The 15,808-nt window shown below is 43.7% G+C and overlaps 1 protein-coding gene across 7 annotated transcripts; it reads left to right on the plus strand.

Annotated features, from left to right (window-relative positions):
* Positions 1–272: 272 nt before the first annotated feature.
* si:dkey-28a3.2 (uncharacterized) lies at positions 273–15,336 on the plus strand. Of its 7 annotated transcripts, none has more exons than XM_049028759.1 (9): positions 273–490; positions 3,099–6,769; positions 7,284–7,439; positions 7,719–8,363; positions 8,975–9,030; positions 9,437–9,498; positions 10,114–10,425; positions 11,138–11,262; positions 11,592–15,336. In XM_049028759.1, the coding sequence occupies exons 2-8, from the start codon at positions 3,263–3,265 to the stop codon at positions 11,239–11,241; spliced, it is 4,842 nt and encodes a 1,613-aa protein (XP_048884716.1). In that variant the 5' UTR covers positions 273–490; positions 3,099–3,262; the 3' UTR covers positions 11,242–11,262; positions 11,592–15,336. The 7 variants fall into 7 exon arrangements, with proteins under 7 accessions (XP_048884716.1, XP_048884718.1, XP_048884714.1 ...); XM_049028761.1 differs by having other exon boundaries at positions 7,770–8,363; positions 10,114–10,440; XM_049028755.1 differs by having other exon boundaries at positions 275–490; positions 10,114–10,440.
* The last annotated feature ends 472 nt before the right edge of the window (positions 15,337–15,808 follow it).

Here is a 15,808-nt window from a genome sequence, read left to right on the forward strand (position 1 = left end):
AATAGTTTTTACTATAACAGATATCCAGATAATCCAGATTTCCAATAGTCTGGCACAACCATTTTTTGTTATTTGAGTTTCTCTTTAGGAAATGAACATATAGGATCTAAAATAAACTGTCCCTTTAAGACAGTAACTTTTATTGTTGCTAATAATAATTAAAAACAAAAACGGTATCTTTACACAACGAACCTATCTGAAACTGTTTCAAGTGTATGTTTTAACAAGGCGGAGTAATTTGAGCTACTCGTCTTTTTGGAGGCGCTGGTGCTTTAAGGAGGTTCTGTCCATCCACGCAGTTTGCGTGGTTTACGCAGTTTGCGCAACGTACACACGAGAAGCCAGGTCTCACATCCTGGTACTTTCCCCCCGTTGTCAAGGCAGCGGCAAGAGAGAAAGGCTGGCTCGCGGAAAGTAGCTGCAGTGTCCTGATAGTGCATATGTCCAAACGTTTACAAACTGTCCCGGAAAGTTAGGTGTAACTACACAGGTAATGCATGTGCATGTATTTTTTTTACATGTTTGAAACAGTCCTTTTTCCTCGCCGTTTGTTCCTCTTTCTACCTATCGGTTAATAAATACAAGGAACTCCGGTAGACAGCCGTCAGTCCGTGTGGACAGAGTAGGAAGAAGAGCCTGTCCATTGTAGGTGGCATGGTAGAGACAAGAAGAGGATATGTACGAATGCCTCAATCGCCCCGTTTTCCGTATTCTTTTCTTCGGTGTTTTCCGTCTTTAGCCTTCTTGATAAGATATGCGTAGACAGCGAGTTAATATTAAACTGCACACAAAAAATAAGAATTATAAAATGGCTATCGACAGAATTCATTCGTGACAGACGGAGGGACAGAGCTTTAAAGAGACAGTATCAATTTTTTGTTTCCGTATTTTAACGCCGTTGAACAAACGAGGACGCGCTTTCAAAGCGTGTTTATAGCAGTGCGTTCTGTTCGTATGTGCTGGAATAAGAAACACGCCTGTTCCTAGTTCTCGTTATTCAAGGTTTTGGGGTCGTTTTCTACAGGAAATACAAATGTATTTAGCCCTTAAACCAGTTACTCTGCATCGGTGCTATCTGTGAATATGTTTCAGTGTTATATGTTCTTGGCGCTACTTTTGCGCTCAGCTCTTAATATCATTATTTTACAGTGACAAAAATGAAATTTAAGATTTATTAGCAGCGGTTCCTTAGTTGAGATGATACTCCTGCATCTGTTTTTCAGCAACCTGCATCTGTTTATGGGTTTTAAACGCGTTGCAAAAGAGGTACATAGAGCTTTCTGTGTAGCTTGATGATTACATTTGTTTCTGTGAGTTTAACTTCGTGCGTTTTACTGATGCATGTCTCCGTACCTGGGCATTTCTGTGGGTTCTGTAGTTCTAGAATCAGACTTTTTACATTCTCCAGTGAGTTACTTTTGCCAGTGTCGAAACTAAGTTTGTCTTTTGACGTTAGATATTGTTGCAGCAGGAAAGCAAAGCCTTGTATCAGGTGTTCTTTTACTTCTAGAAAATGAATACCTTTATGTTGTAAACTGGACAATAAACCGGAAAAAAGTATCATGGGGAACGAGTTTTCTATATTTTACTGATTTAAGTTGTTTGGAATTTTGTGCCTACCTTAAGAATGGATAAATGGGAACCATTAATGGTGCATACACAAGTTATACTGAAAAATTCTGTATAACCTATTTGGTTTATTGACAGTACTGTGTGGTTACATAAACGGTTGAATGAAACGTGGAGTTGCAAGAAAGAACCAAGGAGAAGAAAGTTTTTATATATAAAAAACACTTGCATGACAACAATAAGTTAAGTTATATAGTAAGTGTAAAATTCCTGGTTTTTATTCTTTTTTCATTTGGAGATCCCTGGTACAGGAAAGGTTGAAAACCCCCTGGCATGTTGTATTTTAAGTTCCAAAGCCAATGAAGCAGCCCAGTGCGTAATTTTCTGTGGTTTCCTATTATGTGTTGCATTCATGACCTTTGTCTTAATGCATTTGCTTCTGCTTGCTCCGACATCAAAGTCACAATTGTCTGCTAAAGTAATGCTAAGAAGCATTTTCCATCTAGGTAGCATGTGGTAGAGTTTACATATTACAAGCATTGGTATGTGATCCTTAGCTTGAAGTCAGATGGTTTTCACCTGCCTTGCAGGGTAAGGTCCCTGCTGTACTCCATTGCAATTAGTGATGAATCTGTGTTTGATGTTTTATTAGCCTTGAGCTAGGGTAGTATTGTTTTAGAGCTTTTGGTATACTTAAGGTTAAGTGTCTGTTTTTTTGCTACACTGTGATCAATATATTTTGATATGGCAGGCTGTGAACCCAGTTACAATAATGTTAAAATACCACGCAGCTCTAATGCATAGTCATTTGCATGGTTTGTAGTTTGTGCTGTAGTCTTCTTTTTGAGTAGAGTTTTTTTTTTTTTTTAGATTTAGTGTTACCCTGTATAAGATTTTCTTAAATGGGCCAGATGCAGATGCTCACTTGTGACGATATATACCACCAGTATGATTCTTTTTTTTCCAAGTAGTAATAGTAGGATTGTTAAAGTAATGTATGCTAGACAATATCCCTCCTGTACATTTAATCAAGTTTTAAATGTTTCACTGTCACTGGACATATGTTTCTTCCAGTTCCTGTTGCTGCAGGGACCCATCTGCATAAAATATTTCTCTGTTTACATATGGGTAATATTATATCTAAAGTGACGTGCAAATTTAACGACTTGGTACGTCTGGGTAGTTCAATGGAGCTCATTGTCCCTTATCAGTCTAAATGAGCTTTCTGTAAGTACCTACAGCAAGGGGTTCTCAGTTGGTTTACTCTGGTCCGCAACCGAACCAAAACACAATTTAATCAAGACCTCACAATTCAGTCACCTCCAGCTGGTGACATCTACTGAAGGGAAACTAAAATAAAATTGAATCTGGCCCTTAGGGAAAAATAACTGTATATCCCTGGCCTTTGGCATGGTATCCTAAAGTTTTCTGGAGAATCCAGTTATGCCATTTTGCAGCACTTACTGTTGAAGTTTAAAGAAATTTAAAAAAACTGAACTAATTAAGAGGTTTTGCTCATTCTGATTTAGCTCCACGCCTTTTCCTGACAGCTGCGGAGGAGAGTAAAGATGTGTGATAGCTGCAAACAGGAAAAGATGTTGACAGGGAAGTTCCCCAGCATGTGACAAATAAAACAGTCTCCTTAAAGCTAAAACACACTGCCCATTGCAGACAGTGGAGGATGTGACAGAAGATGAATAATGCCATTTCAAACCCAGGAGGAGTAGTCACACTGGCGGGAATGAACGGGTCCCGGGCCCAGCGTTACCGGCCAGCTGCAGATTTTGATGATGCTACGCTTGCCCGCAAAAGGGAGTACTGGAGAACCAAAAAAAGAGAACAGCGAGCAAAGCTTTCTGCACTGAAGAAGGAGAAACCTGGGACAAAAGGCACCACCGACTGTAAGCAAGCACTGGCCGCTTCGGCAGTGTTTTCAGAAGCATCTGCAGTGCTCACTCGTGCCCCCGCACCTGCACGGTCACTCCAATGCCATGGCCTCGTCACTGCTCCTCTGCATCTTTTGGGGCCGGCCTTACTTAACAGTGATGGGTCCTACCAAGCAGCAGTGACTTCATCTTCACCTGGCTTCTTTGGGAACAACCCGCAGGTTCAGGATAATAAGGGGTCCCTTCTCTCCCCTGTTGATGGAGTACAAGACTGGGAAAGCACTGGTGTCATGGCTCCAGTATCTGTGAGCCAGCTGGCTCCACCCAAGAGTTGTCTTTTAGAGGAAGGCCGGCAAACTCTGTCGAACGAAAAGGAAAGCAGTTTGCAGAGGGTGAAACTCCAGAAAAATGTGCTACAGTTCCCTAAGACTTGTTCAGAGTCATTGTATGATCCCGATAATGCTGATGTCAGCAAAGATGTGGTCAAGTGCTTGCCACTGGATGCTGAAAGAGGGACTTTTTCTACAACTAAACCTAACGGAGCACTGTTTAACAGCTGCTCCCAAGTGCCTGCTGCTCAGATGGAACTGCAGTTTAACAGTTCCTTTTATAGCCAAGATCAGAATGATACTTCTCTTGTCCATGACAGCTCTGCCTCAGTCCCGCCTCAGTACCACACAGACCCCCAGGTAACATTAGGGCAAACTAATAACTGCTGTACGCAAGTTGGCACTCAGCCAAGAGATGCTTCCCTTAGTCTACTGAAAACTGGTATTGCTACAAAAGTGAAGATAAAAGGAGATCCCACTGATGTAATCACAAGCCAGATTTCAGGAAGTAAAAGCACAAATTTAGCCCCATTAGTAAGGAAAAGCAAACCCCATCCTCGAGAACCTCCGGCAGCTCTGAAGGGGAGCCAGACCTCTGGAGTAATAGTCACATTGGATACCGAGGAAGAGAAAGCCGCCCGACGCAGGGAGTACTGGCGCATTAAAAAGCGAGAACAAAGGGCGAAGTTGACTGCTAGGTTAGCAAAGGTGAGAGACAAGATGAGGACTGTGACCACAGCCATGCAGAAAACCGAGCCGTCATCTTGCATGGTGCTGGAACGTCCGTCTGCTTGGTGCAAAGATGGGCAGAGACAGCCTGGGAGCCGAGTTCGAACTCCTCTTATTCCCGTAAGCCTCCAAAAGGCAGGAAGGCTGCTTAGGAATGCCAGGGCAGTAGCGGTGTCGTGCTCAGCTTCAAAATACTCCAGCATTACGGTTAAGAAGGAGCCATCCCATTCAAGTGCAATTTTGTGTAGTCCGGCCCCATCGTGTTATAATCAGCCAGCAGTCGCCACAAAAACGGAGAGGTCACATGAGACCCCAGCATTGAAGGGGGTCGCTGCAGGCACATTCCCCCATTCCGCTCCAAAGCTGCAAGCAACCATTGGTCATCAGAAGAGGCAAGATACAGATGAACGCTGGGGATCCGTCCGATCCAAAACCCCAAGGCAGAGGTTTCTCGAAACCCAGAGAATGATGAGCCACAGAAGCATGCGGAAGCCCTTCTCTCATGCCGCCACCTTGTTGACCCCATATGCCAAAAGAGGCAGCGCAGAAGAAACGGCTGAGGAAAAACTGGCCCGAAAGCGAGAATACTGGCGTATCAAGAAGCGCGAACAACGGGCGAAGCTCTCTGCAGAGGTGAAGGCCAGGTTGAAAGAAAGGGACGCTTTATTGCGACGGGTCAAACGGTACCAGTGCATTCTGGAAGAGATGCGCAGGGCCAGGGCTGGGACAGGAAACAGGGGTCTGCAGCCTGCAGGGAATGCCCTCACTGGAGATGTAGAAGCCATTGGGGGATTTATAAAGGAGGATGGCACGGTGACCACAGAGATTCCGCAGACTTCCACTCACCTTAGGCTGTTAGGACCAAAAATGACACCTGAACTGCTAGCACTGCCAGTTCAGAATGCTGACGTTTCAGCCAATGCCAGCAAAGCCAGCTTGGTTAGCTGTGTAAAAGTAAATGTTTCAACATCGTTGCGTGATTCTACTCAGGTGAAGGACTCCCATCAACTTGGTGCCACCAGAACTGTGTTTCGTAATGTTGCAAAAAACTCGCAGAACCTTGATGCAGCTGCTCCCCAAGTTTGTGTAGCTGAAAGGCATCCTCAAAGTGTCCAAAGCACTTACCCTAGAATTACTTTAATCAAGCCTGCACCGAATGTGTCACCGATCAACAGAGTTGTAGAAAATGTCTCACTTACTGCTCTCAAAGAAAGACCAAGTTTAATGGTGGCTCCCTCAACCTCTGGGGTGGCTGTCAAAGTGCCCTGCCGATCAGCACAGCTAACGGAAGAGGAGAGGATGGCTAAGAAACGAGAATACTGGAGGATAAAGAAACGGGAGCAAAGGGCAAAGCGCTCTGCCCGTGGGAGGGAACCGTTCAAACACACCGCGGCCATACTGGGGCAGCAGAACCACAGAGTGCCCTTAAATCGCAACACAATACCGCTGCCTTTGGCTAAGAGCGAGCCTCTGTCAAAGCCAGATTCTGAGCTGTCCATTTCCCCTCAGGGAAATGTAAAACAGGAGAGGGAGTCCTCTTTGAGTGATGACTGTCCTGCCTCTCCGTCCTTATGTCAAGATATTAAACCCCCACCTCTGTCACCCTCAGAGATGCAGACTGAACCTGACCAAGAATTAAACATGGACAGCCAGGAAGCCACTCTTCTGGCTGTTGCCTCCATGAAAAAGCTCCTGGAAGAATCATTGAGCACTGTGACGGATTGTAATGGTCTGTCTTCTGGCAAGAGTGAGGTGCTGCCTTGTAAGCGTGAGGAGGAAGCTACTGACCTAGACATTAAGCCCAGCTTGCAGTGTCCTCTGGGTGAAAGCCAGGAGGCCATGAACGCAGGGCAAAAGCAACAAGAGATGTTCACTTGTCCCAAGTCCCCTTGTGACAGGCCGTTGAATGAGGCTACTGTCCTAACTTCTTCCCACAAGCCCTCAGAAGTCCCTTCCACCAGTCAGGTACCATCCCACATGTGTTCTACTGGTCCAGATCCCTCTCCTCCAGCACGCTGCAGCAAACACCGCTGCATCCAGCCCCCACCTCTCCGCAGAGCACTGAGGCTACGCGCAAAGAGAACAGGTCACTGCTGTTCCCCCGAGCCCCCAAAGCAGCTGTCTGCCACCTCTCAGCCTGATGAGGATATCCTTCAGAAAAAGAGGGAGTACTGGAGGGTGATGAAGAGGGAGCAGCGGGCCAGGAAGGCAGCGCGGGAGAAGGAGATAAAGAAGCAGAGAGCCATTACAAGCCAGGTACCAGCACTGCAGGAGCTCTGAACTGATCATTGTTTATCATCGCTGACCATGTGCATGTGGAAAGCTATGCAAATTCGTTGTTTTTTACTTTCAAAATCAAATAATTTGAAATAGATTTCTTTTTTGTTTATTTAGACCATACAAATACTTTGAATTAGATGGTTTTATGGAGTTTATGCGGGATTTAAAATATTGTGCTTTAGACTCTTAATGCATTTATCGATTTTACAAATATTTTCAGCTTATTAATTTTGCTTTATAAAAAAGTTGTATTGAGCATGATGTATTGAGAAGTTTATTAAAATTATGGCACTCTTCAGAAGCATAATTAGAACTCTATACTTCCTATAACGCAGCAAGTTTGGTATTAGGTTTAGGCTTATGTTGTGTGTGAGCTCTGCTTTCGACCTGTATGTTATACACAGCCTTGTAAATGGCATGTAAATAAAATTATTGGTGAATATTGCACGCAGAAGTTGGTGCCAGGTTCAGAGCTTGTCCCCGCCCACAGACCCCTGTGCAGTTGCAGGAAGACCGATGTTGGAAGAAGCAGGAGCAGATGGCCAGCAAGGCAGTGCTAGATCAAGAGGTGAGGAGAGACGGGCCAGCTTGGGCCTCCAAGCCTGTCCTCCTTGCCAAAGCAGCACCTCAGAGGCCGAAGCAGCAGGTAAATTACAGTCAGAATTTGGCACGATACTGTGAAAATGGGCCAACCAGACTCTCGAGTGTTTTTTTATTAATTGAAAAAAATATATATTCTTAATAATGCGTATCACAATATTATGAGAAGTGTGCAGATTGATGCATGCCGCAAATGACAGGTTAGAAATGTTCACTGATTAATACCCTGTAACTTTGCCCCAAAAGCGTAGCTGCTGGAGCAATTCCGGCTGTTTGTAAGACTAGAATATGACGCAATGCTTTTTGTGGGATTGTTCTTTTTAAGGGCCAGAACATTTGTTTGGTCAAACTTCAGGAACCTGCTCCTCCTCTGCAGTGTCTGCTCCCTACTGGGGGTGGAAGCCTCGTCTCCCCCCTTTCCACGCTCCTGGTAGTGAATCCCTCCTCAAACAGCTTCCGTGTGGAAAGTGATGCCGGCAAGCCTTTGGATGGCACAAGTCAGGGGTCTCCTGGCTGTGGAACCAAGCCAGAGGTGGAGGCGGAGGCCCTGCCTGGGCCTGGGGGCAGTGAGGGCAGGATACTGCTGCTGGACGAGGACCCCAGCCCAAGTCCCAAGTCGGCACGAGTGAGACGCTGGCGCCTGCAGGCCGCGGGGGGCACAGTGACCCCACCCGGGCAGCTGACCTCTCACTCCCAAACCCCCCGGTGCAGTAGTGCTGTTGGTGCGGAGTCTAGGAGGCGGCTTGACTGTCAAAGCCCTCCCACCAAAACACCACCCTGCACGAAACAGGCAGGCACAGCCCCAAAGGTGACGCGGACCCCTGCCGAGGTGGAGGAAGATCTTCGTCAGAAGAAGAGGGAATACTGGAGGGGCAGGAAAAGGGAGCAGCGGGCCAGGAAGGCAGCGCGGGAACGACAGCTGAAGCTGGAGGGGGCTGAAGGGCACGCCAGGGCTGAGGGCCTGGGACAGGTATGGGGTAGCCGAAACTCAGGGTGATGATATAGTTATTGGGCAAACAAAGTGTAAATAAAACGGGAAAAAAAATCTATAATAAATAGCCCATTTCAAATACTGTTTTGGAGCAGTATTATTAGTTGAAATGTATCAGTTCTCTAATAAGTTTGCATTTAGGTTGTCATGGTAGTCATTAAAACGTTGTTTAAATTCATTTTCTGTGGAAATTTTTCTTAAATCTTTGAATAGGAGTGAATTGTCAGTGTAGCAGTAGGAACTTTCTGCCAAGTTAAGCAGAACATAAACATAAACTACTGACTTGCCTTTCGCAGTAAACAGTCTTAAATGGTCCATACTAAGTTCTATTTGGCTATAGCTTTTCTTTTTTTGTTTTGAAAAGTTTGAATTAATTGAACTGAAAATGAAATTAAATTACATGGTAGCTCAAGTGCAGTGATTTCTACTTTTCATCTGTAAACTGGTCCTAATTATACATTATACCAGTTTCATTAGTTTTACTTGTATGTTGCTTTAATAGGATGGCTTTGTAAGCATTAAATGTCCTTCTGTAAGCCAATGCATCAACTGCAAAATAACACAACTAACATCTTCCATTGTAAATGAAGGGGCAGGACTCCAGCCTGTGGTTTAATGATGCAGAAGATCCGTCGCTCTGTCACAGGTGAGCCGGCACGTCGCACTTTAACTTTGCTTTTACATATTCAGCTTGTTTGCTCCCACTCAGACTGAGTGACAAAGCCGTCACATAGACGAACTGACTTCCATAGGAAGCGGAGGGGAAAAAATTGATTTCTTATGAATAACTGAGCAAGACACTAATACTTTCTTTATTTTAATTTATCTCGTGTCAGGCAGATCAATGCAATGCACGTGAATGTTTACATTTTTGAGAGAGAGGTCCTTCTCTGGGCGGCTCTGAAACCTGGCAAACATTGAAATTGTGTGAATGTAGATTTGTAGTGGTACATGGGTGGTCCCTCACCCCTGGCCCCCAGCAGGACTCTGTGTCGCTTCACCCTGACCCGCAGTCTGCCCCTGACCGCTCACCCTAATGCCTGACTCCTCAGCACCTCCCTGGAGGACAACCCTGGGCTGCTGCCTCAGCTGTACCAGACGGGAGATGTGAAAGGTGAAAGCGCGCTCATCACACACGCACACTTAATGTGCATACAGTCATGCGTCGCTTGACGACAGGGATGCGTTCTGAGAAATGTGTCGTTAAGTGATTCGTTGCTGTGCAAACATTATAGTTTTCTTCCAGAAACCTAGATGGTATAGTCTACTACACATCTAGGCCACCACAGTAAGAAGAGTATACTCTGGGGATAAAAAGTACAGTATAGTACATACATACACCAGTAACATTTGTTATCATTATCAAGTATTACATTCTGTTTGTATATGTATGTGCTATACTTTTATACGACTGGTAGCACAGTAAGTTTGTTTACACCAGTACCACCACAAACACGCAAGTAGTGACATTACTCCATGACATTACTCCATGACATTACTCCATGACATTACGACGGCTGCGACATTGCTAGGCTATGGCGATATTTCAGCTCCATTGTAATCTCACGGAACCACGTCATTATGCTGGACACTACTCCTTTCTCACTCACTCACTCAAACACACCTCTTAGTGTTGCTTGCTGGTTTGGTATCCTTGTATTATGGTTCTAGCATCTTCAATTTAAGTATCTTTTGCATGGAGAAGTAATCTTTAAAAGTGCACTTCCAGGTGAAGGGGAGGTGGAATTCCTGGGTGAGGAAGAGGATGAGGAGGAAGACAGCGTGGCCACACCCACCTCGGCGGCCATGTGGAGGAGCCGCTTCCTGATGGACTATGACCCCCTGAACCAGCTGCTGGTCTGCATGGTGTGTGGGGAGCTGCAGCATTCCCACACTCTGGAGGGCGTTCGGGCTCACATTGAGGAAGCTCATCCCAATACAGCCAGCCTGGGCCCCCGGGAGCACCGCCACATCCAGGAAGCCTGGGACGAGCAGGTGTCTGTCCGCGAGCGCTTCTTCAGCAGCCAGATGCAGCAGCAAGGTACCGCCATCATAGGTGAGAGCTTTACGGCAGCTTTAACGTACGATAAAGTGCGTCTTGTATGGGGCACAAGCTGCCAGTAGATCTGCTTAAAAATATATATGCCAAATAAAATATTATATATGCCAAATCTGCTTAAAAATACTTTGTTCTCCTTCTGAACATTGCACTACTGCAGTGCAAGGTCACAGATTAAATGAAGCAATATTATATAACTTAAAAGTATTGTTGTTGGGTGTTTGTGTATGGTAAAGAATAGTGATACCTTATTCATCCTTGTGTGGAAAGTCTTGTTTTATCTATGTAATCTTTCATGTATGATTCCTATCAGGTCCAAAATTCTTCAGCAATAACATTTATAACATCCATCCACCAATCCATTTTCAATACCCCTCTTAATGGTCGCAAGCTAACCCAGGATGGGGCAAGAACCAATTTTGGGGCACTCAGTCAATACACACACACTCACACCTACAGGTAATTTGGCGATTCCTATTCACCTCCATATTTTTGGGCTGTGTGGGGCAAACTAAACAGCCCAGAAGAAACCCCATGAAGACAGAGGCAGAATATGCAAACTTCTCACACGAAGAGCCATGGTAGAGATTTGATCCTTGGGCCCGTAGGTGTGAGGCAACCATGCTATGGACTGCACCCCCCACACTTGTAATCTATAATCGCCAATTAGTGATCATGTTTTTGGGTGTTTCAGAGGATGATGACCCGCCAGCTGAAGTTGAAGTCCTGGTTGACCTTGAGGATTTCACGGCTATGAAAAATACCAAATCAAAGAACAGAACTCCTAAGAAAGTGTAGAGGATGACGTCCTACTCCCTCGTAAGTTCAGTGACTGATGATCAAAAGAAGCTTAACTGTATTAAATCCTACAGGACTATCTCTGTGAGATGCCAAGTCACGTAGAGCTAATCTTACGGATTGCCCTGTCAGTTCTCCTACAAGTAACGTCACCCGTGCATGGTGTACTAATGTTCACTATGAACAAATCTTCTGACTTTAAGAACCATTTAAAACCGTTACGACCTGATCTATGAGCAACCAAATGCCGCAACCAAATGCCGCACCCCAGGCCCACCTGTGCATGTTTCCATGACCCTGTTGTTTTGGCTGAAAGTCACATTAACATTTTGTTTCAATTCTGGTATTAGGAAGAACAGGAACCTTGGGAGGCCTAATGGAAAAAGCGGAAGCAGTGGTTCCCATCAAAGGAGAACTTTTAATTTCCCCGGCACTCGTTTGCATGGTTCATTACTCTTTCAGTCCTGCAACTTGTGGACTAAATCTTATGCTGGGAACAAGGAAGTGCAAAAAAGCTCTTGTCACCTTGTGTGGACACTGGCATACTTAAGCCCGAATGTATGTTCAAGCTATACTTCAGATTCGGGTAAAATAAGGCACATCGTCTGTAGGGGATCCTGATGTGCTGCTGACTCCCATGTCAGCTTAAATGAGCCCTTAGCACACGCCTCAGACACAGCTCTGCATTAATTCTGCAATGCTCTCAACCTCTGTCTTAAATGTAAAAGGGATCAGTTTACATCATTCAATGCTGGCAGTCCTCTGCTCACAGGCGCATGCCAGATCAACAGATTGACTTTAACAGTGGCCATAGGCAAAAGAAACTGTTTTTAAACACTCCTTGCCTCAATGGCTCAGCACCCATCTGTACGGAATATAAATCCACACCATGATTTGGTCAGTGGGGCATTGTAGCACACAGAACCAGTCAGCAATGCCGGTATTAGGGCTACAAACCTCCTTTCCTTATTAATATTGTTTGTTGTCATAATTCTGTGCTCCACTAAGATTTTTTTTTTGTTTTTTGATATTCTAAAATGTACAGTGAACATGTACATGCTGAAATCTTAAGTTAACCCATTAATAAAGAAATGAGAAGTCTATAATTTCACTGGTAGGCTTAACAGCAAAAGATTATCAACAAAACAAGTAAGAAAAAAATCATCATGTATCAGGTACAGACCAATTTGTCATTTATCTAGGGAAATGAGTATTTGATCCCTTGGAACACATGCTTTAGTACTTGGTGGAACAGCTCGATTTTGGTCTCATCTGACCACATCACATTCTTTCAGGCCCCACTGGAATTATTCAGATGTTCACTGGCATACTTCAGAAGGGCCTGAACATGGGCCCTCTTGAGGACGGGTACTTTGTGAGCACTGCAGGATTTCAAACCATAGCGGCATAATGTGTTACTGATGGTTTTCTTGGTGACTGTGGTCCCTGCTGCTGTGAGATCCTTAATGAGCTCCTCCCGTGTAGTTCTGAGGTTAACCCTCACCATTCTTAAGATCACTGATGCCACATGAGAACTTCCTTGGGGGGGGGGGCCCAGATCGAGGCTGATTGACAGTTATTTTGTCTTCCACTTGCAAATAGTTGCATCAAGAGTTGACACATTCTCACCAAGCTGCTTGCTGATGGTGATGTATCTCATTCTGCCTTTGTGAAGGTGAACAGTCTTGTCTCTGATGGTTGAAGGTTGAAGATGTAGACAGGTTAGTGACCCAATAATACTATTGTAACAAAGTAATGCCATTAAATGAGAATGCTGTCTTGGGACCTGTTAATACTTAATTAAACACTACTTGTGCTTTGTTAGTGCACATGTACTTGACCTAATTTCTTCCTGGCTTGTAGGGGATCAAATAATTATTTCCTAAGATAAATGACCTGTTACATTTGTACCTGTTAACGAATTTTCTCTTGTTTGTTTTGTTAAAAATCTATCTTCTGATGCTGAACCTACCAGTGAAATCATAGAATACTCATTTCTTTAAAATGGGTGACCTTAGTAATTCAACAGGAATTCAGTAATTATTTCCCTCACTGTACGTATTACATTTCACTGGGCTGTTTATCACACTGACCTAAGCCCCTGGACAGCAGTGCAATAAAACATTAATGTTTTGTTTCGCAGCAGTTCTAAACATCATCGTACCCTTTGTCTTCCCCGCACACTCCCTAACGCAAAAGCAACATGCACAAAATATGACTTGCTAATCAAGATACTGCTATTTTCCTTTACATAAGCTGGATGTATTGGGTGACGTATGAGCATTAGTATTTATCATTTCAGAATATTGTACAGTATATGCACTGAAGGGCATAGAAAAAGTTTACATATTTTCTAATATATTTAGTATATTGACATAAGATATATTCTTTACGGCTTTTTTTGGCTTTATTGCTTTTTCTAATGAGGCATATCCAATCAATGAATTAAGAAATGTAATAAATTAAGCAGCCTGCTCTGTGGCTTGGCTGATTGCGATTCCTTTATATATGGTCTGCTCTAAAAGTATAGGCACCCTTGATGATGGGTCAAAATAAGGAAAATCTTCTTTTTTTTTTTTTTTTTAAAGAAACGCACGATCTTTGAATTTAAATCATTGACGACCACATAGAATCTTAGAAAGTCAAACAAAAGTTATTCTTACTAATTAATTACTTTGTTCCGTTCTCTCCATCCGAAGGAGCTATATTATGCTCTTCCGTAGCTCCTGCTCTCTCATTGGAGTGTGAAAATGAGGTAATGTCAGTTATTCTGTCGCCCATCACCGTGAACATCGTTTGTTTTGCCTTTATGAAAGGTGTCAGTAGTGTAGGAGCTGGCCGTGCCGGCAAGGATGAGAGACATTCAGCGCCCTGACACCAGTCGCCAGTCTTCATAAAGACCCACTTGAGGTAGCATTATGGAAATTGCTTGGGATTTTTTTTCACCTCGCTGTCTGATGTAAGTCTTCCATTGTAAATTAGACTGCAATCTGCATGGTGAATTACAACGAATGACTGCGTTGGTAGTTAGTTTGGTATGATTCAGCACTGACGGCAGTTACCGCTACTCTGTGTATAACCACAGTGTAGTTTTTACTGGTCAGTAATATCACAAAACTGATGAATATGGGTTTTGCGGGCAGTCCATAGAGGGAAATCCAGGCCCACAGACACTAAACCAGGCCTCCTCGCACAGTTACCTGCAAGCTCCAGTTACGCAGCGCAGATCGGGCCCTGTGGAGGCTGCAGGCTGACCCTCTACCAGCTGTGCTTCCCTTAGGTGTTACTGGCAAATAATGTGACCTCTTCATTTCAGCATTTTTAACATTGTGGTTTTGTAATGGTGATTTATATCATTTGTATATATGTAAAGATATTTAAATATTTAAGTGATGCTTTAATGACAATTTTGTTTTTTTGTTTTTTGGCCTGTTTACCGTTTTCTGTATGTTTTTGAAATTGAATGGCACCATGCAAGTGTTTTTTTAGTTGTTTGTCATTCTGTAATGTGCCTATTTCACCATGCATGTATCACAAGTAATTAGGTAATGTTCATTAAAACAAAGTAAACTTAAAAAAAATACAAAAAAAGTCTTGACAGATCCCCATAAACTACACAGCTTTTAAGGATCTGATCCTGTTGGCCACAGGCTTTTCAACTGCAAAGCATGCTCTGAAATCGGGCTCAAACTGTCAACCCAGCCTGCCAGTCCAGTTACACTGGTCTGTGTTTTTGGGGTACAGTGTGAAGGGGCAGACGCTAAGGCTATACTTTTTGGCTAAATATATAAAGACTTTTAAAGTTTTTAGGAACACTGAACATTGCATTTGAGCTTAGATCTTTGGAGGTTTCTCAGCTGGTGTCTGGGATTTTGAAAAAATCCCATAATGAACTGTACTGTAAAACTCCAGCAGCCATAACAAACGTGTATATCATCCCTGGCAGAGGGCATCCCATCTGTTTGAAGTTCTAATGCTCCTGTTTTTGTTTCAATTGCTGAGAATGTGCTTTTCTCTTGGAACCAGTTCCTTGTGTGTTGATATAGGGAAATGTTTAAACTCTTTTCATACCTAATAAAGCCATTTTGTACCTTTTATGGTCTCTCTTGTTGTGGCAAAGAATATTACTTTATTTATGAAATTGTTTTAAGAAATACTTGGATAGCAAATAGTGTTTACAATAGGTTGAGTCTTCAGAGAATCGAGTTAAAGAAGACCCGCAGTTGAGAGAGGAGTTTGGGCTATATACTGAATATCAGAAGTAGGCTGTTCTGTTCCTCCGAAGCCAAATGAGTGAGATTCCTGAGGAACAGAAGCAGTCGTGCAAAGTGACATAGTGAATGAGCTGACACAGCAGCCAGGAGCGTACAGTGTAACAGTCCACCAGCTAGGGGTCATGGTGAGCTGGACTTTGCGTGTGTAAACACTGGCTTCCTCCTGACCCCAATTCCGGCACTATGCAAACAGCTTCTTGCTGCCGTGCTGCCTTGCTGTTGTAGTAGGTAAAGGTAAGGCTTTTGATCTAATGATTTTTTTTTCAATAGAACAGTACAATGGTCTAAATCAA

This window comes from Brienomyrus brachyistius, chromosome 10 (genome assembly GCF_023856365.1).
Source record: "Brienomyrus brachyistius isolate T26 chromosome 10, BBRACH_0.4, whole genome shotgun sequence".
Lineage (NCBI taxonomy): Eukaryota > Metazoa > Chordata > Actinopteri > Osteoglossiformes > Mormyridae > Brienomyrus > Brienomyrus brachyistius.

What these genes read in the sequence shown, in the direction of transcription:
- si:dkey-28a3.2 (XM_049028757.1), top strand. Translation starts at nt 3,263, where the DNA reads ATGAATAATGCCATTTCAAACCCAGGAGGAGTAGTCACACTGGCGGGA. An exon ending in AGAGAGCCATTACAAGCCAG is followed by an intron (nt 6,770 to 7,283) that starts GTACCAGCACTG and finishes CCCCGCCCACAG; the next exon opens with ACCCCTGTGCAGTTGCAGGA. An exon ending in CTCAGAGGCCGAAGCAGCAG is followed by an intron (nt 7,440 to 7,718) that starts GTAAATTACAGT and finishes GTTCTTTTTAAG; the next exon opens with GGCCAGAACATTTGTTTGGT.